Raw genomic sequence first — 21,886 nt, 5'->3', positions numbered from 1 at the left:
TCAAACTTCCAAGCACTGAGCACATAAGCCTTCTCAATGTCACTCCATGTCAAAAAAAAAAAAAAAAAGTTTAAGATGTGTTAATATGTAGGTCTAAATTACTACTTGATTAATTACATAATGTAGACATATTTTTGCTTCCTAGCCTCAGACTTTTATACCTTACTCATTAGAAAAGAAATTTCCTTTAAAATAATTTGAAAGAACTAAAGATATGACTGAAAAGTTATCAGCTGTTGATTTTGCATCTTTTCTTGAATATAAAGAAATTTTAACCTAAAATTTGCACCTAGCAAATATCTATTCAAAGCAAAATTGGAATGGAAATGAAGACTCAGTCTTCAAAAAGATTATCAATAAATTATTTTCAATAAATTGTTTATTATTATTTTGTAATACAATCTAACACAAAATGTATCAAGCTACATTTTCTATAATTTCCACTTTTCATCATTTACACTGGGTTACAATTTTCTTGTAGAAATATCCTTTTGTACAGAGAAGAATATATTGGTATGAGGATGTCAGCTGGGTTATTAGAAATACGAATGTTTGCTACTGAGTGCTGAGAGGTGTCTGCCCTTCTCCTGGAACAAAACTAGAAGTTAATTCAAAAATGGGATTATTCAGCTGCACACCTACTTGCTTTTTCATTGTGAACATCACTGAAGAATTTATTTTTATCACACTCTAGAAATAAATATCTCCTGCCATCAGATTTAAATAACTACCAATCAGCATACTGTTGACACTGTAGATTTGGGTTAAAACAACAACATAAAAACATAGCAACAGTAAGCCTTTGCTCCTAAACCATTCACTTATTTGTGACTTTCCAACATCCCTTTGTTTTCTCTCTTTCTCTCATGTAATCTTTCTAATTCTACCATGCTGGAATTAACTGGAAACATTGACTGTTTTTCTATAGACACGTAATGATATTCTCTTTCAGTGAGGTAATAAGACAGCTAAGAAAAACTAAACTCTAATAAATACTAAAATACTATTTCTTGTACGTTAATATTTTCTGATTATAAAATTGTCTTCTCTTGGATTTAAAGCAGCTGTTTTTCTATCGCACGCATATAAATCTCTTTATTAATTTCCAGATTATATTTGCTTTTCTGATGATATGCTTTGACTTATTAATCGTACACTTCATTACATAACCAAGTTTGGATTCAACTTAAATTCAGCAACCAATCTTTGATGACGCCAATCAGCTTTATAAAAGGAGCTGTTATGTACAACTAGCAAGAATAATCTTTGACAAATCTAAGATGCTTTATAACAACCTTCAGACAATCCAAGACACTGGGCTATGCATACAGTACAACAGAGAAACACAACAGAGAACCTTGAGCAAGCCCTTATGTCTACACAGCACAGGAAGACATGCATATATCTCATATATAAGAAGTCAATTACCAGCAGAAATTATAACATCTTGTTCAGAAAATAAAAGTTTCCCCAAGAGAAAATTATGTTAAGTGAAGCTACATAGAGGCTTCTAGTCTCTGTGTTATTACATTTAAAATTAGCTCAGGTATTCTTAAATATACACCATAATCTGCAGCACAACATTATTCATTAAATGGTGACTTAAACATAAAGCAAAAGCAGAGGCAACCCTTACCCATTCTCCCCGTAGTAGGAGAATTATGCATTGCAGAGATATCTGTGCCAAGCAAGAGGAAGGGGACTTGTTACATACTAACTCTGAGTTCACTTGAGACTTCAAACTGACGGCAAGAAAGTGGGAGCACCAACACATAAAGGACAAAAGATCAAGCACCAATTATTAGTGGTAGCTTTGTGAAGAATGTTGTTGAACATAAGATCACAATTTTAACTGAAATAATTTGTACAGAAATTACTCTGATAAAGACATGTACAGCCCAGCTAAATATGCTAACAAAAATGAAACTAGAAAAATCAGAAGGAAGATTTTAAAAAGTTGTCAAAAGCTACAATAGTAGGAAAAATCAAACGTGGAATTCTGTTGGAACAGATGTATTTTTCCATCGATAAATACTCGCCAAACCTTGTTAGGAAACAGAAGAATTTAAATAACTTGTCAGTTTAGGGAAATTAAATGGAGTACAGCTGATTATCTCGTTACCTTTTTGCTTCTGAGCACACATTTCTGACATTTTATGACATATTTATGACAATGTAAAAATGGATGTGAGTCTACTCACTACATGGGAGAAGAATCTTCTCATGTTATTAGTGTACTGTGCAGACATAAAATCACTCACAGGCATAAATATTCCAGCCTTGTAGCCAGTGATGCTGTACCTTTCTGCTGGAAATGTCTAATAAAAATTTGAGCTACTCAGAATAAATCTGGCCAAGTGGTTTGATATGGAAGAATACCATTGCCATATTTTTAAGTAGTGGCAAATGTGAATATCTTTTATGACACTTTTCTTCTGCTAAGTATCCTTTAATTCTCTGATAGGATTTGCTAGATTCTGAGAATGTCACTGAATAAATCAGAACATGAGAACACATTCTCTGAATTTCTGCCACAAAATTAACTGCCAATAATGACAAGCAGATATTGCTTTGTAGTAAAATAGACAGATGGTCAGATAATCTTAGGCCTTGGCAAAAACCAGAAGAGAATACTACTAAATAGTGAAATAAATGAACATATCAAATCCAGTCTATCTCAAGTCTGGTTAAGTAAATTAAACTCTATTTATGTTATTCCTGTCCAAATGTTATAAGCACATTAATACCAAATAAAAATTCCTAGGGAAGAGTTCTCTCAAGCCAGAATTCAGCTGTTCATATTGCTCCAGTAATTGCCAAGTGAGATTGATAAAAAATATTGAAAACAGTGAGATTCTTTAAAGGGATTTCTCTTAAAATTTAAATGTTCTCTAAAAATTTACTGACATGCTATAAGAACTAGACTTAACTTCAGTCCTAAGAAGGTTTGAGATGAAAAGGATCTGTGATATCAAACACACAGCATTTATAAAAACTGAAAACAAAGTAGTGACTTTATATTTTTGTTTACATGAACTGAGTTCCCAATTCATGTAAATGTTGATAATTTTTTTTAATATCAAAATAGAAAAAAAAAAAGTTGCAAATACCCTGCAATTAATGTGTCACCTTCCAGGATGTTTTTATCCCTTCTCCTTGCTTTACAATTTCAGAGACCTCTGTAGGCAGCAATGTGTTACTTCATATGAGGTTTGTAATTGGATCGGGCTCTCATTAAAGGAATAAAACAAACAAACAAAAAATCTATTTGGATTTTTATTTTCTTACTTAGAGTTGATGACATAACAAAAAACATTTCTGTGAGTGCAGCTGTGTCCATACAATGCAGAAGATGCCTTCACGAGAGTATGATTCCTTCTTTTATATGCAACAGTAAGGATTCTGAAATGTTTGTTTAAGCAGGGCTATACAACCTTACTTCAGATGTTATGTCCCTAACACTAGTGGTTACAAATAAATACCAAAAAACAAAACAAAACAAAACAACAACAACAAAACACTAAATATATATTTATTTATAAAACAATACAAAACCTAAGTGCAATCTCTTTCTTATAGCCCTTCCATTCCTATCAATTTATAAGATCTTTGCTTAATCATTACCCCCTAAGTGCAGAGATAAACTATATCCAACATACTCATTTTATTCACTAAGCTAAGTTCATAAAAGCACAAACAACAGATTAAACGGTTCTGGGGTAAAAAGGTTTTGGCATACTATCTATCATTCTACATCTACTGTCTATCATTCTACACTGCAAAGGAAAAGGGTTATTTTTTGTCTCTCTGGAGTTTTTAATACTATCACCAATAATAAATACCACCAATGCTTATGGTAAAAGCCATGAATATGACAAGAAAACTGTAATTTCAATACTTCAACAGCCCCAAATACACAAATACAAAAGGAGGAAGATTAATACAAATGGAATGAACAAAGAAGGAACCTCTTAGGCATAATCAGAGGGAAGGAAATATTTGGCAATGTATTTCCTAGAAATTCTTCAGGAAAATCAAGCTAATAGAAACTGGGATGGCTGCATGCACAGTCAAGTAGACAAATTGAGATTAAATACAAGGAAATGAGAAAAATAAATAACAAAACACATACACACACAAAAAAAGTGTATAAAAAACACAGAAGGCCCTTTACAAAGCTGTTGAGGACAAAAAAGCCACAGTTTACCAATAGTACAGAGAAATATCAGGAAGAAAAACAGTTCACATCAGTTAAGTATTAGGAATATTTTTAAAATGGGAAGTACTCTCAAAACATAGGGAGCAACCCATCTATTAGCCAAAAAGAAACCTAACAAAAAGAAAAAAAAAAAGAAAAAAGAAAATTCAAACATATCAGAAATTCTGTATTAACACCAGGTTTAATATCTTTGACATAAATATTTGAGGTTGAAAACAACTCTCATTGTTAATAAATAAATGCCCTTGAACATTAATGGGGGGGGGGAAGAACTGCATCAGTTAACTTAAGTGCTCATGGGACCAGAAATAATGGAAAAGGCCTTATATGATTACTCAAATGTGCTAGAGAATGTATTTTGCCAGATGGTATAGTGTATTGCTTAGGAAATTAGACAGAAAAGGGAAAAGGAAATCATGGCCAATATTTTTCATCAGCGTATATGAAAAGCTTGGACTAGATGATTGAAGAAATCAGCCTTCCAAAAGAATATTGTTAGAAATGCCACTTGTTTGAAATTAGGGAACTCAGTGATGTGTAGGATATAGGAAAGTCGACAGAACAATTATAAAAATGCGTGCAGAACTTGCATCTTCTTTACATTCACTAGTGAGGCACTAAACTTCCAGAATAGTAAATTCAGCTTCTGGAAACAGCAGAAACATCCTTAAGTTCATTAATAATGGCTAAAAAAAAAAAAAAAATAGGAGTTAAGTCAATAGTTAAGTCAATGCTTAACTTCTTGTGATAATTCCAAACTTTATTTATAAAGTGGTGATTTGTGAATAAAATAGCTTGTTTGAAGATATAGGCAATTGCTATCTTCTCAGTTCTCTGCTGTACTGGAAATTTTCCTCTTAAGCTAGTTAAAGAAAGTATCAAGTAGATTGACAATGTCAGAAGTACTGACATTGTATTTCATTGACATATATTTTATTGTCCTACATAGACTATCACAGCTAATTTTGTAATACTCTGCCATTGCAGAAGTTATAAAGACCTAAACCAAAGATTAAAATTTACAGGTGTAACTGAAATTAAAAAAAAATCCAAAAAGATGTCAAGAATATTAAGAGCTTCAAGTCAGCACAAAACAGTTTTTCAGCTACCTCAGAAGAAAAATAAACTGCATTAATCTTTTTAATTTTATTGCAATGCTGACACTTAAAAATTGACTGAGTATGCATAGTTGTTACGATGTTCTACAGCTTAACTTATTTAGCTTTCATCAAAAATAATTAAACCTTATTAGTCACACTGCATATCTAATGAGAAATTTAATATTATTTAAAAGTCAACTTGAATTTAACATAAATGTACTTTATTTTTCTATCGTTCTCACAATTAGAAAAAAAAATCATCACAGAAGCTTGTTCTCTTCTATCAGTTTGCCATAGGTGAAATGATCTCATCTGTCCCAGATGATTCTGAATTTAGAGGCAGGAAGAAATCAGCTGTCTAAATATGAAACTCCAGAACAGAAGGAGGAAAAGTATTTCACAAAGCCTTGAACTAAAAAGGCCCAGACTGAAGTAGCAGTCTTGACTCCAAACATGCAAGCAGAGCATTCGGTCAAAGAGTTCTGTATTTGTGCTAACTCTACAGCAATCTGAGTAAACTCCTTGGTAGGCAAAAAACAAAGGGAGACCTGACTTTCTTCCGACACCGGTGGAAGAATAGAGCTTGCCTAGAGGCAGAGAGGAGAAAATGAAGTGAACTACTGAGGTAAGTAGCTTTTATAGCACAAACTAAGGAATAGTGTTTTAGGGAGACACTGGAAGTGAGGAGAAAGCTAGAACACATAGTTTGCAGCAGTCACTAGGTTCACTGTTCAGTCTTAAGTACCAGTAATTTTGTGAGTTGATTTTCTGAGTATGAGGAAAAAAAAATGCTGGCAAAGAAAATAAGGGAGGTCTCTTTTTCCACCTGTCCAAGCTAGTTCACAATAAGAAAAAGATAAAAATATATACTTTCTTTTCCTTTCCTACAATCAGTGGAAACCACTGACAGGTTTTAAGCTGCTGCAGTTCTTTAACCATTGCACACTCTCAAGTTCTGCCTCTCCTACTCCTCTACTACATAGGATGTTCAAAATTTAACCAGTGGACTTAGAGTAGTGTGTTTATCATACACTATTTTCATTCAGCTGGATTTGCATTACAAGCAAAAGAGGTGGAGTAGTTTAATGACTTGTTCTAGCAAGCAAACAATTAATATTAATTACAGTCTTCCAAGTACCATTTAGCTTCTTAGCCTTCTCGGTGCTGATTATTTTGTATCACTTTTGTGCAAGGAGCTTGTTTTACATTTATTTACAGTACATGAAACCCTGGAAACATGTCTTGTGTGTTTTGAATCGTAAGCAATATATGTGATGCATAAAACATAGAGCTGGAATCTATTTACTGTTGAAATATGCCAGCTAACATAGTTTCAGTGTAGGTTTATCTAGTTTAAAGCCTCCACACAGGACAACATGCAAGTCTATAGTTAATAAGAAGTTAGTTAGAGTGCCAAAATATATCAATCTAAGAGACAGAAGACTAAATATCTTAAATTAACACAAGATTTATAAGCAGTTCTTTGTCATTACCCTTTCAAAGCCTGAAGACTGGTAATGTCTGGATCTGCAAATTGCACAAAGTATACCAATATATCTTCCAAAATTACTATTCTGTCAGGGACAGGGGAAAAATAATCAGACAAAAAAAGTGCTTTCACCTGCACCAAACCTAAATAATGTTCTGTCTGTTTAAACAGACACAGCAATATAATATTAATTTAGAGTGGATTCATTTCAAAGCAGTAGCATTTTCTATATTTCATCTTCTAGGGAGTCAGAAACCATAATGATTAACATGAGAAAAGAAAAATGAAGAGTTATTCTCAGATGCTGATCTGTAGTCTATTCTATCATCAGCCAATGGGCAAAAAGGAATGCCTCCTTACCTGCATTTGGACTTCTATGGAAATGTTCATATTTTGATTGCAAAACTGAACTATTCTACATGCCCCAATAACTGGAAGTGAATCACTATTGGAACATTATACTAAAACATTTATACAGAGAAAAACAACAGCTTACATATCTAACGGTTATAGGGACTGTATGTAAAATCACCTGTGAATGATATGATCATGGAAAAAAAAATCTAAAGGAAAACTAGTTTGGAAAAGGATAAGGAAATTAGACACATTGGAAATATTTCATGGGAGGATTAGGAGACAAAGTGAATACAATGAAGAATTCAAGGTCATTTTAATATGGGCCACTGCGGCATTCATACACTGAGCATCTTCCAGCTGAAGCAAGGAACTTGTTGGTATCATGCAGTTTTAAACATGACAAAATTAAAATATTTGATCCCAGACAATGAAGTCTAGGATTGCATTTTAGAACAGTCATTTGAGGAGAACAGCTTCTAGCACTAGCTTAAACAATTTGGTTATATGCAGCTATGACTAAGATCACATGAGAAAACAGTTCATGCCATAAATAAAAGACTAAAGAAGTTGCTCTTCATACAGCTGAAAAGTCAGCAGGAAAAAAAAAAGTAGAGGAAAAAAACAATATAATAAATGGGGACTATACAACAAACTTAACATTGATCAACTGATGATATTGATGAGGTATACAAATCACTGAGACACAGCAGAATCTGCTGTCAGCTTTGTGTAATCATGGAACAAATTTTCTATAATAGAATAAGAAAGCAGAAGAAGCATGACTAGATAGCATCATTTTCGTCTAGAAAAGAGAAGAGTGAAGGGACCCAGGATAACAGTATTCATATATCCTTCACATATCCTTCAACAAAATAGAAGGGGATAATGAGTTCTTTTACCACTGGTAAGAAAAATAGGAATGAGGTTTAAATTGCAGCAAGAAAGGTAAAGACAGACATTAGGATAAACCTTCTCAAAGTACAGAGAAGTAAATAATGGAATATATAGTTTAGAAAGGTTGTACAATTTCTTACACTGATGGTTTTCATGGATAGACTTAGCCACTACCGATAAATTTTTGGTTAGGCACAGATGATGATGGACTGGTGTGGGAACGTTAAGTTCATGTCATCTTAAAATCTAAGAGCTCTATTTTTACATACTTTTCTGTTGTTTGCCATTAATCAATCACAAACATCAGGAGTATAAAATTTAATGAAATAATACTTTCATTTATGTGAATTTTCACAAGCTCTTTTCTTCACAATAATGCACATAGCAATGAAAAAAAAATTCTTTTATAACCTCTAACACAAAAGAATTACCTTTTGTTGAGACAGCATGTTAAAGCTGCAGCATGTGAATCATTCAGACTGTTTGAAGCCGTAAAAAATCCTTTTGATTATTTTTTTTTAATCAATATAAAAGAAATAATGCCACTGCCAGCAGCACCTAGCTCATTAATGTTTAAAATAGTCTCTAAAGGACTTCCATAGAGCACATGAACTGCAAATGTTCCACTGGAGTGAATTACAGATACAAGAACAGCATTAAATTCTCTAAAGCACATCTTAACCATTGGATGTAAAAGGAGCCCTAAACATAAATGTGTGTGCTAGTCTGGTATGCCTCCTCACCCACAAAATCAGCTTTGCAGTCTGTATAATCACACCCTTACCACAAGTTTCTCATCTCTGCATAGCTTGTTGTCCTTATAACTTTGGCAAGGTAGAAGGTGACAATTACATTAATCTGCCCTCATAAAGTCCCTCCATGTCACGGTTAACCAAGGAACCACAGATACACTTTGAACAGTAGACAAGAATGGAAGGGAATGTTTCAGAAATTTAGGTTTCTTTTATACTAATCACTGGTGTTAAGGTCTAGCAGCTAGCATAACAGAGGCTTGGAAAGACAATCTTGCCAAGATAGCTTCTTCCCTTCTGGTTATTCCAAGGAAAACTCAAAATAATAGGTCTACTTTTTGTCATCTTGCTTCAAATTCTTTTTCATTTATTGCATGTGTCTCTCCCAGAGTACAGTTCATAGCGATTATGTGTATGTGCATCTTTCATATAGATTGACTTTATAAAACCACCCCCTACTCAACAAGAAAGGTCAGATTTGAATTTTCAGTGTGCAGTTATTGACAACTGATGTTTACACAATCAAGTTTTAATAAAACGCAATTTGGCAGATAACTCTTCCTTGTTCAAAACCAGTAGTATAAATATTTTGAAAGCTTGGTGGGTGTTCTGACTGCAGCAGAAGATTGTGGGAAGAGAAAAACTGAAAGGGAAACTGGCAAGGATGATTAATACAAGTTTCTGAGGGGAATAATGCCTAAAGGTTAGTTGCTGCAAAGATAAATTGCCCCGAGAGGGGACAGATTCTAGTTATGGAGAAATGAGCTATCACTTTTGGATAGCTTAACTTATAAACGAAACAAACGTGTGAGCCTAGAATTATTTATAGAGAGATATTACAAGAAGTAGGTCTAAGCTGTTAATAATCATGAAAGAGAACAAGGCAGTGTAATGGTCAGTTATCTGTCAAGAAATAAGGTGGGATGAAATGTATCTTTTGTTTAAGCCAGCACACCAACCATTGCATGCTTACTATTTAAAGAGAATTTAACACATTGGAATATTTATTCATTTAGAATTGGTAAGATTAATTGCTTGTGGCAGTATGTCATTTGTGCAAATGCAGTGTAGTATGTGCTAGAATAATGTCAATGTGATCTGTGAAAATTACCTGAAATGAACATTTTCAAAGGCTGTTGATAATAATAAGGTACTTTCCTAATCAAAGCAATCCTGGAGACAAAAACTGATGTTCTTCACAAAAACTTGTCATCCAGCAAAACACGGCTCACCCTATTTTCCTTGATTTGGGGAACAAAGACCAATGTATTAAGACAGCTTCTCCAGAGTACTGCAGATAGAAGCCTTTGGCCTTTTTCCCCCAACATGTCCTAAGTGGAGCTCAGTTTCATAGTGACCTGATGTCTCTGTGCATATATCATATTGTTGAACGAATGCCCATGGACAGAGGTTTTGTTAATAATTAAATACATATATATATATATATATATATATATATAAAATTATCTAGCCCTTGACATAGGGTAACACTTGAGAAATCAAACCTTTCAAGCAGGATGGGCAGATGCCGTCTGGACGGCCACAGGAATCTCTATTGCAGAGGTCCCAGCAACAGTTCCTTCAGTTGGACTGGGAGAGAAACGCTAAATCTTCCAGTGTTTCACCTGTTCTGGCAATATATAGTAACATGCAGCATGAGCCAAGAAGAAACTACAGTTTCTAATAAACCTCTCAGGGTAGGCAGGCAGCTACTACAGCTTCACCCCAAGCAGCCTTCCTTCTGTTCTCTCTTCCCTCCCTCATGAGGAAGTTGAACTCCCATGAGGAAGGAGGATGAATTTTCTCCACGGAACCACAGACATCTCCCTCTTGCTGACTGGCTGAGGCAGTCCCAAGCTCAGGGGTTCATATGGGTGAGGCGTTCTCAGGCTAAACGAAGTCAAAGATGGCAATTCCAGGCTAAGCCTGTGAAAAATATTTAAAGCTTCTCAAGGCAAAGTCCCTTAGGGCACTGGACAGATACCTAGATAACACTTGGTCCTTTTACAGCCTTGATCAGGTCCAGCTCATGACCTCATGGTCGAGTGATGAACTGACTGAGGGGGCTCCCTCTGGCGGCAGGGCTAGGGTCGGCAGGAAGGCCCATCCCACAGCCCCAGCCAGGAGCAGGGCAGGCCTGGAGGCACCGCCCTAGGAATGGGCCCTGGCCCAGGCCAGGCTGGGACACCATCACGGAAAGGCTCAGCAGTGCCCATGGCATGGCAGGGCAGTGGAAAGCTGGAGTATGGCCCTGCTGCAGCATTGCTGGAGCTGGCAGGGATACTCACAGGTGGGCTGAAATGGAGTCCTGGGCCATAGGCAGGGCAGGGGAGGGCCTGGGGGCTGCCATTATGGCCCACACCACGCCTCAGGGCCCAGAGAGGCCTGAGCACTGCTGGGCAGTGCAGGAACTCTGCTCAGCTACTATTTCTTCTGAAGCTGTCCTACAAATAAAATAAAATCAGCTCCTTGGACTGTTTCATTTTCAAGCATCTAATTCTATAAGATATTAAAAATAATCTAATGAGTACCCAACAAGTTGTTTCAGCATAATTGCCTATAGTTACTACTATTTTGTACAAAAAAAAGTTAAGGAATAGTATAATCATTGCTGAAGGGAAGAAGCAATCACATTGTAGAAAGCTGCAATAGCAAGTTAGTGGGTTATAAAGATGTTAAACATGAATTATTTTCTAATAGTCTTTCCCCAATACTCACAATAAATTTTAATATATAATGTGCCAGTATCTGTTCATATGAAAATCTAAAGCCTGAAAACACATTACAGCAACATAGATAACACTGAGAAGACTTCAGTGACCTTTAAGTAAAAAAAAACATAGCCTTTTACTTTAATAGACTTTGACATTATTGTAATTCTGTCCTGCTTAACCACAAAATGTGAGTTATTACATATTTTAACCAGGTCAACTGAGATAGGATGAGGATTTTTAAAATACCAGAAAGAACTTTAGTAGATTACACAAATCAGTCCGGATTTGATAGGTCTGAAACGCAAAAGGAATTATTGAGTTCTTTTAAAGAAACACTTGTGAATGTGAAGTCTAAATGTAATGTTAACATTACAGTCAAAGAATAGAAAAGATTTGAGGATTTTATTTTTAGCTCCTGAATGTAAATTTTCTTTTCACTTTGGACGCAAAATGACTAGATTAAGACATATCACAGACAAGATATCTTGCCAGGCAGGCAGTCTCCAACCGGTCATCCCTGCACAGCACACCATTGCACAGTGTTAAGCACCAGCTGCAAATAAACATGCTAAGGGAATCACAATCACAATCTTCAGCATATTAATATGCTTTCCATGCTGCATTAGGAAGGCAAAAGTTCAGCTCTCAGTCAGATCAAACACATTCTTGTTATTTACAGTTACCGCTTGCCACAGGAAACAGACCTTTTCTAAGTAGCCCTCCCAGTGATTAGAAAATTGAACTAACTTTTAATCTTGAATCCCACCACACCATGGCTTGCATTAATGGTTTTCTTAGCTTTGCCTGCTGTGCTGCATCGCAATCCAGCACAACTGCTCACCCTGTCAAACCCTACTGCAACCAAGTGTTGAGAATCACCCTTGTTAACTGACGCAGGAAGAACGCAGAGAAAAAAGTAAGTTCTTATAGAGAACAAACCCATACGGAACATATCTCGTGCTTCCAGAAAGTAAACACCACCATGTTCTCAGACACAAGATAATCTTTTCGGTGTGAGTGTAACAAAGCTAAGCAATAGAGCACGATTTGTCACTTCGCTTTTTCTGAATGAACTATCCTTTACATATAACAACACAACTGTTGAATGCACAGGTTACACACCTAGATGATTAGGAGTACAGTACTTTGGGCCCAGCAAACTCAGTGCTTTACAATAGTAAAACTCATTCCAATCAGATGATGAAATATTTTGACATAAGCTGTAGTTTGAGCAGCATGGGTAGTATTGCGAATGCTGGTTGTGATGTAACTAAATTGTCATCATGACAATCACAGTATGACAGAACACCTCTACAAAGACAAATAATACACCATTTGTGACAACATTTATTGCCAGATTAGGCATGGTTTCATATTGCAGTTGAAAAATCAAGACTGTACAGTAAAACGAGCTTGAAAAAAGTGTCATAAATAATACATTAAACTACCTATCTGACAAAAACAAAACAAAACAATAAACCGTCATTTACGGTAAGTGCTGTCTAAAATGTTATCTATTACCTCTGTGTTTTTACTGCATGAAAATGCAGCTTATGAAGCTACGATATTTCAGAATATCTTTCAATATCCTTTGTAAAGTACTAAAAGAGAAACAAAGCAGTCACAAGCTAAGCATGGAAGAGTGTAGAAAGTTTTTGCTGCTGCATTATGCTACCCTTTCAGAAGAATCCCATATCACAACACATTGTACATGTACATAGGAATTCATAGTACTACACCAAGAATGGACCTCATTTTGCCCATACAATCTTTTACTTCCATTCCTTACCCACACATTTTGCCCTGGGAGTATGAATTGCAGTGATGTAAGTAAAGCCTCTGTAAAGTAGTAAATTATAAATACTATGTTTATTGTCTTAAAATTAGTATTTTGCAGCTATCTAAAAGGCTCATCTTTCTCCTTTCTCTCCACCTTGGCAGTATTTCTGCTGGAAACTTCTCTTTACCCAGACTAGGTAAAGCCATGCCACTCTCTTTCTAACTCAACACCTCATATTTAAAATGTTTGCCCAGGACATTATCCAATGTTTTATTCCTATAACATCCTTTATTCTTAACTAGATACATGCCAAATTTCAACTCCATTTTCCAGTATGTGACAGCAAATTCTGCAGAATTATGCTGCAAAGACCAGAGATAGGATCACATCTCTTGTTTCTTTGCTTCCCTCTGTATATCCATCTTTGCCTTCACACTCTTCCTGTTATACTTATGCTTTATGAACGCTCTCAAAGGCAAAGCCAGAAGTATGTTCATTTTTTAATTCAGTGTGCCACCTCACCCTTTTCAGTAATTCCTCACCAACATCAATGAAAATTTGTTTGGAAAATGTTCCTTTACTATGTGATCACTGTAAGTGATCCAAAAAGGAAATGTAGTTGTAATGACAATGCTGAAAATCTGTATGTTTAGAATGCTTATTATACCAACATACCAATACCCACATAAAATTTTGTCATCTCCCTACTCTGTTGTCTCTCAGAATCATAGAATATCCGAGTTGGATGGGACCCACATCAAGTTCAACGCCTGGGTCCCCAAAGGAACCCCCCAAAATCATCTTTTACATCAAAGTCTTAGGGACTTTGAAATTCTGTTTATGCTATAGAGAACCTAGAAAAGGATGACTGTCTTCACCAATACTAACTCATAAGCAAAATCATAAATTGTCCTGAGATGTTTCCTGACGTGAACATTTAAGAGGTATGCCCCAGCAATCCCTGCTTCAGCAAAGTAGTAGGACATAGACAGAACTTAAGGTGTTAAGAGTTCAGGGCTTTACAGTCCCATTCAGAGACCAGATGACTTTTTTGAAACTAAACCCTAAATATCTTGAACATGAATAAAAAATTCCAGATCTGAAATCTTCTCTAGTCTGCTATTCACACACAAAACACTGAATGTAAGAAGATTAGATTTGTGGAACTGAAAATAATGCACAATATTTCAAATAATCATGGAAAATGTGTTTCTTGTATTATGTATTTGAAAAATACATATTTGAAAAATCAAATAATTTTTTCATACACCACAAGCCCTTATCACAGGTAAATAGAATAAAATAAATAAAAATTAATAAAACAACCATTGAAACCAAAAAAATTAAATAGATTTCTACACACACTTTGTTGTCAGTCACTTTCCAGCCTGGATCAGTATACCTCTCGTTTCTTTTTCTTTTATTCCCTAAACAGAATATTGAAGAAAATTGTTAATTTTGTAATTTACGAGTTTCATGCAGCAGAATTTATATTAAGTAATGCTTCTCTAACTCCAGTTATCAACCACAGGCACTTTTGCAACATCAAAGCCATAAGAATTTCAGTATTTAAACAAATTATTATAGTTGTAATCATTTGGCTATATCTGCCCTTTCATTTTCCAAAATTTTCCTATTGGAAAGAAGGAAAATTTGTCTTCATATTCTTTTATATTACAGGAACAAGATTAATACATATGGAAAATCTCTGGGTATCAATAAATAAACTTTTTTTTCCTAATATAGATTACACTATACGTAATGGCCATAAGCTACAGTTATAAAATTAAAGATGGTATCTTAAAGTGCCCATTATGATTTTTTCAGTTGCTACTCAAATACAAAACATTATGATGCCTTCATAAAAATAATAGAGTTTTCCACATGGCCCACATGAAGAGATTCCATTTGAATTGTCATGTTCAAATAATGCAATGATACAATGATACCAAGCTTATTCAGAGAACATTCACTGTAGAAAAAAAAAAAAAAAAGTCTGACTTTAAGACTGAAGTCTGACTCTACTGCATTTTTACTCTCTGAGTAGATGTACAGGAGTCTTCACATCAGATTTTCAGTGTGAACGCTCATGACAGCAAATTTGCCTTTCTGCAATATTCTACAAAAAATGCTAATAATTTACAAATATTTCTGCAACTATTCTAGGCAACATTCTTACTGCTTATGGTATTCATAGAGTACAGACAAATATGTTTAGTTGAAAATATGAAAACATTCATAAGCAGTAGTTTGCGATGCCTGTCCATCAACCACAGTCAAATGCAATCATCTTAGAAACAGAACAGGATGCAAAGTCCTGCTATAAATTATATAACATTTTGTGTTTCAATTTCTCAATTTCTCCCTCCCTCTATTTTGAAAGATTAATCCTTTCTTTAACATTGCTTGATATAACTTGAAACCCTGAGGCTTGATTCTAGAACTACTACATGGTAACATTTAATACATGACTTGATATTATTAAGTAGGTGTTTTATTGCTAAAAATATTTTTGAGGAACATTAACTTTCTGTATGCACAATATATATCTAATATGTAGTGCTAAATCCCCAGAAAAAAATGGAACAGTCTCCCCAGGGACGTTATCATGGCACCAAGCCTGCTAGAGTTCAACAACACTCTCAGACATATGCGTTTTTTTTAGGTAGTCCTGTATGGGGGCAGGAGCTGGACTCGATGATGCCTGTGGGTCCATTCCAACAAGGCATATTCTCTGGTTCTATTCTATTATTCTGTGAAAATGCAAACTGACACTAGTAGATCAATATTGAAGTCCAGTATCAGGTATTGATATTGTAGTATCAATATTGAAATATCAGGTCAATTGACAAGTTGTTACTACTAATGACAACTGATTACAGGGACCACAAGGAAAATAAGGAGAATTCCTCCTTCAAATTACTATCCCATCCTGACGTTGTTTGGTTCTGCAGAAAGAGATTTTTATTTTTTCATTTTTCATTTTAAAAACAAATATTATAGGAAAGTATATACGTATGAAATTCCAACATCATAAGTTGAATTACATTCAAAATATTTTTATTTTTTTTCCTCCCACAAAATTCAACTTAGGACCACTGAAAAAAAAAGGATGAATAAATAAAATAAAAGGGCATGATATTGAAAAATATCACTACTGTGGAAACAATGAAAAAATTACTCAGTTTCACTTTAACCCAACTTAAGTCATCACTGATATTAACACATTCATACAAAACATTTGGATTTAGAACAGAACAAAATAGAATAGTTCAGTTGGAAGGGATCTTCAAAGATCATTATGTCCAACTGCCTGACTACTTCAGGGCTAACCAAAAGTTAAAGCATATTACTGAGGGCATTATCCAAATGCCTCTTGAATGCTGATAGGCCTGGCACATCATCCACCTCATGGGGACGCCTGTTCCAGTGTTTGAGTACCCTTATGGTAAAGAAATTTTTCCTAATGTCCAGTCCGAACATCCCCAGCGCAGCTTTGCACTGTTCCTGGGTGTCCTGCACTGGTAAACAATGAGATTGTACATGTAGAAAAAATCCCATCAAATACCTTCCCTATTAATAAATAAATAAATACTGCTTCTATGCAACATGTTAAAATTCTATTAATTTATTGAAAAAAAGAATCCAAGACAAGAAAAACAAACCCCACAGAGCTTCATTGCTCTCACAGCTGTTTTAGTTTAGAAATATATCTCTGCCAAGAGCATCATCTATCAGAAATATACATTAGCTTTTCAGTTGCTTTAGCTTAATTTGCTTTTTGCACAAAAATACAAAGTTGGAGAAGCAGAAAAGTGAAGCTTTCCCAATTTTAATCTTCAGATTCTACTTCACTTTACAAATGCAGCAATGGCAGATAGTCTATTGAGGACTGATTTTTTGTTTTTATGCATCAGGTCTAGGGGAGATGATAAAAAGACTTGAAAATTTTATTCAAGGCAGGGTATGTTGCTTAGCCAAAAATACATTATGCAGCAGTAATACAAAAGAAGTCACAGAAGGACCTTTACATGAGTACTCAAAAGTCCACTAGCTCCTCTTTGTACTTGTCTTTATAACAGAAGGTCCTACAACTGAATACCCTAAAATCAAAATATGAACTCCTGTTTCCTGTCAGGATCTTTTTCAGCTTCAGCTTCTATTTGTGAAGGATAAAATAAGATTATTATTTTTAAGAATATTAAGATTATGTATATTAAGATTATATATATTATATATATTTATTATATATAAATGGTAAGATTTAAAGGATAAGAAGCCACATTTTCAAATCCCAGATCAAGGCCTTTTCTTTTCCCTATTTTTCTCAATCAAAAGACTGCTTATCTTCCTCTAACTGTGGCAACTGTTATACTCTTATAGTCTGTTTGCATATTCTCTCCATCTTAATTGTAAAAATGTGTCATGTCTTTAGAACATGTTCTAATCTATATTATTTACTCATTCCCAAGCATCTATGCATTTCATTTTTCAGAGTAAATAAAAAAAAAAAAAAAGCACTAAGGATTACAAAATGGAAATTATCAAGTGTATTATAATTATCGTTCATCAAATTTGCTGAACGTGGCATTCACAAATGCAGCTTCAAATGCCAACTATTTTATAATAAAATTCAAATTCACATGTGGTTACAAGAAGGACATATACCTCTTGCTTAAATGTTGTAAATAAAATTAATAAAATTATTCTAAGGAGTAATGGCATGCCTATGAGAGAATACATGCATTTTACATACATTAAACTAGTAAAAGTATTTATAAAATAACTAGAGAACTAGACCTCACTTTTCTGAGAGCGTTGTAGAAGCTGCCTGAAAATTTGCTTTTCTGGTCAAGCTGATAACAGTGAAAGGTCTATGGCCAGTAAACTTCTTTGCCTTGCTTGCTCTAACGTATAGCCTTCTACCACTACTAATACCTAGGTGGACAACAGTGCATGGAAGTGAGTAGCTGAAATAATGACTTAAAAGAGCTGTAGGTAACATAGCAGTGTCCAAAACACAGGAAGAAAAAAATTAATTAGAAATTAAATGACCGTCCATGGTATTAACTTGATTAGAAAAGCAAGGTCGCGGGAGGGTGGTAAAAAGGCTAAAGAATATAAGACTTGAGCTTTACATATGTCTCATAAATGACTTTTACATGCTGCAAAAGCTTAATAATATCCAAGTTCCAGTATTTACATGGACTTCCCCTTAACTGTGACAAATGTCAGGCAACTGTAGAACTTGTGACTGACCAAAAATTATCAGTAACTGTTACATACTCGACTTGAACAAGCATGAATCTTCTAGAGAAAGAGAGATGGCGGGGTGGTGGTGGATGATGTGTGTGTGGAGGAGGGAACAAGAGAGGAAATAAAGAAAGGCACAAAATGGCACCGTAGAGAGAGTAGAACTACATATGACTGATATTAAAAATGATAACACTGCAAACTTTTGTTTCACACAGACACCCCTGCATTGCTGAAACATCTCACAACAGGACTGACAAAAACGCTTTGACTAGAGAATGAAAAATTCCATATACTGCACAGCAGGAAATTCTATATTTAATGAAGAAATCATAAATGAAACCAGAAATAAAAGGAACACCATTAGTACGGAATAAAAGCCTACCTGAGATTTTTAAAAATATCACACTAGAAGCTGTGTAACAAACCTAGACACTGCTTTACTTGACTGCACAAAAGTTCTTCCAGGCAAGGACGTTATAATATTGAAACAAACACTTTTGAATAAATGACAAAAAAGGTAGAAAGTAACACTGAGAAAAAGAAAAGTAAATGTTTATTCAAAACAAAATATATTTTTAAAAAAAAAAAGACAAAAGAAAATCCCATTTCATAGAATACACCCTGAACTTTGAATTCTAAAAAATACAAGGAATTATCTCGATAATAAATTACTGTATCATTACCTTCAGAATTGCATACAAGTTTCCTAGTCCTATTTTCAAAGATTACACAACACAAAAAAAATCAAGTTCATGCAATTATACTTACCTTCTGCATGTTGGAAATGTCTCAGGATTGACTCCCATATGGGATTTTTTCCCCCTTCAGCTATTCAAAAGGGAAAATGTCATCTGTTGTAACAGCAGGTGATCACACAATTGTAAAACACTAATACCAGCTTCCCTAAAGTTTAGTTACTTACTGAAAATCACTAATGATACTACTTTTATCCTAGTGGCATAAGGATAGCACAGAAATGGAAAAGATTTGCTCTACATGAAAACCAATGTTTTGAGCCAGAGAGAAAACACCATATGGAAAATTGTTTTCTTTTGTGTCATCATCAGAAAAATTCTAGATATTGATAAAACCTTCTTATGATTTAGAAATAATTTTTATAGACATTCATATACATTCCCAATGCAGTTCCTAATCAGCTATTTATTTTAATCACAAAATTAGTTAAATTGCCAGTATACAATACTTTTTGCAGTCACCAGCATAGTATTTGGCATACAAATTCTACTTAGCATTTTCTGCAAGAGCTTTCTACTCCTTGTACAAACATTCATCTGTATCCCATTCAGTAGTTCCATACTACATTTTTTTCATTTAGGTTGTATTATCATTTAACATCAGATCATGAAACATTCTTAATATCTGTTTAGCATTTTTTAGAATGCTTCCCTCAATCTCTTTTCCTAAACTGGAGGAGGTTAGCCTCTATTTAACCTTTTATTTCACCACAGGAAATCTTGAGGCCTTCTGTTGCATATAACAGCTTGGCTTTACTTGACATCTTCTTTGCAATAACCAAAATAAAGTTTTAGGGATTGTATAGACAAAATCATGATATTATTGTGTAGAAAAAAAAAAAAAAAGATATTAAAAATTGTTCAGATCCTAGAAGCCCCTATTTTGTTGTGATGCTCCAGATGTCTTTTTAAAATTTGATAATTCAAACTCCTTGTCTGGAGAGAGTGAAAATAGAGAATGTGAAGTTCAATTTAAAGTTCTACTTGTGGGTTATTTGCCATGCTAAGTAGACTACAAAAACAAAGAAAAATAAATAAAACACAGTTTGTCATGGAATAGTGTGTATTAACTGCAAAGAATTAAACTCTAATTATATTCATTTTTTCTTGAATTTCTTATGAAAATGAGCTTTCATAACACAACCATGCAGCAGTAATGAATTTTCACAAAATGGTGTTCTGAGTAGGCAGAAAAGTCTATATGGTCAAAACAACAGTAACGAGTTCTGTCCCCAAACTTTTTTTTTTCTCCTAATTTTTAATTTTGTCAGTGGAAATGATGGAAAACAAACAAACAACAAACAAACCAACAAACTCTACCCTAACTAATAACATAGCCAGGAAGCATACAATCCTAATACAAAAACTTCTTAGAACTGCTTTTTTCAGTAGGGTGATTTCATTCTAGTCTGCCATACAGATACTCATAGTTGAGCACATTGCAGATGGTATCTTGGGATAATTTTACTGAATTTTTACATGAATAGATTTTAGGCTGAATTTTGCTTCGACCTAATATTCTATTACTAAGCATCAAATGCTGGACAATGTCATTAATGCAATTAATTAAGCAGCTAACGGATTGTGCAGAGGATATTGAATTATATCACTTTCGAATTGCATAGTATGAAGTGTCATAACCGGGTCAGTTTGAAATAAGTGTATCCATCATTTAAACATTATTCAGTCAACGCAGAGAGAATGAACTAAATCATCCAGTGGGTATCCAGCGACTAATGTTCTATTTCAGCCTAGTTTGATCTATAAACAAATATTATTTCCTGATTTCCTTTTTGAACATGCCTCTTATGTGAGCACTAAAAAGCAGATGCGGTACAATGGTCATACTGGAAAATGTGGCTACAGTTTAACACTATCTACACCAAGAAAGTCCTATTATACAGAGTTGGGAAATATAATCTGTTAGAAATCTTTAGCCAGTACTTCATACTGTGTTGAAGGCAAACAGGTTAGTTGGATTTGTTTATTAAAATTACCCGAGGACAGGAAATTATTGCTGCATCACGTAGAATAAATCTATTATACTTGAAATGTTTATGTATCACTGTTCAGAAATCACTGCAAACTATGCCAGTAATCCCAAAATTGTTAAACAGTGTGAAGATGTGGTGGTTTTACTTGAGTGGGCAGCCGAGCTCCACCACAATCGCTCTCTCACTCCCCCTCCTCAAAGAGGAACAGGGAGAAAATACGATGAAAAGGGCTCAAGGGTTGAGATAAGGACGAGGAGATCGCACAGTAATGATCGTGACGGGCAACACAGACTCAGCATAGGGAGATAGTAAGATTTATTGCCTATTACTAACAAGCTAGAGAAGCGAGAAACAAAGGAAAGAAACCAAAAGCACCTTCCCCCCCATCCACCCTCTTCCACCTCCTCCCCCCGAGCGGCACAGGGGAACGGGGTTATGGTCAGTCTATAGCGCTGCTTCTCCGCCGCTCCTTCTCGGTCACTCTTGTCCCCTGTGCTGTGGGGTCCCTCCCACGGGATGCAGTCCTTGCTGAACTGATCTGGCGTGGGCTGCCCACAGGCAGCAGCTCTTCAAGAA

The 21,886-nt window shown here is 34.8% G+C and overlaps 1 protein-coding gene across 19 annotated transcripts in view; it reads right to left on the bottom strand.

Moving 5' to 3' along the window:
* The window catches only part of LOC308199635 (uncharacterized protein), a 305,939-nt gene that overhangs the window by 179,834 nt on the left and 104,219 nt on the right, over positions 1–21,886 (bottom strand). The window contains exons 4-5 of one of the 19 annotated variants that reach the window (XM_080604065.1): positions 19,330–19,389; positions 14,669–14,732 (exon numbers count right to left, since the gene is read on the bottom strand). The exons of 17 other annotated variants lie outside the window; for them this stretch is intronic. In XM_080604065.1, coding sequence (XP_080460191.1) covers positions 14,669–14,732; positions 19,330–19,389 — 124 coding nt within the window. Of the gene's footprint in view, positions 1–14,668; positions 14,733–19,329; positions 19,390–19,409 lie in introns of those variants that run through there. One more of the 19 variants, XR_013954782.1, reaches the window with a different exon arrangement.

Source organism: Anser brachyrhynchus, assembly GCF_964034855.1.
Source record: "Anser brachyrhynchus genome assembly, chromosome: 9".
Taxonomy (NCBI): Eukaryota; Metazoa; Chordata; class Aves; order Anseriformes; family Anatidae; genus Anser; species Anser brachyrhynchus.
Note: the sequence above shows the minus strand (reverse complement) of the source record. Positions and strands in the feature narration are given on the sequence as shown.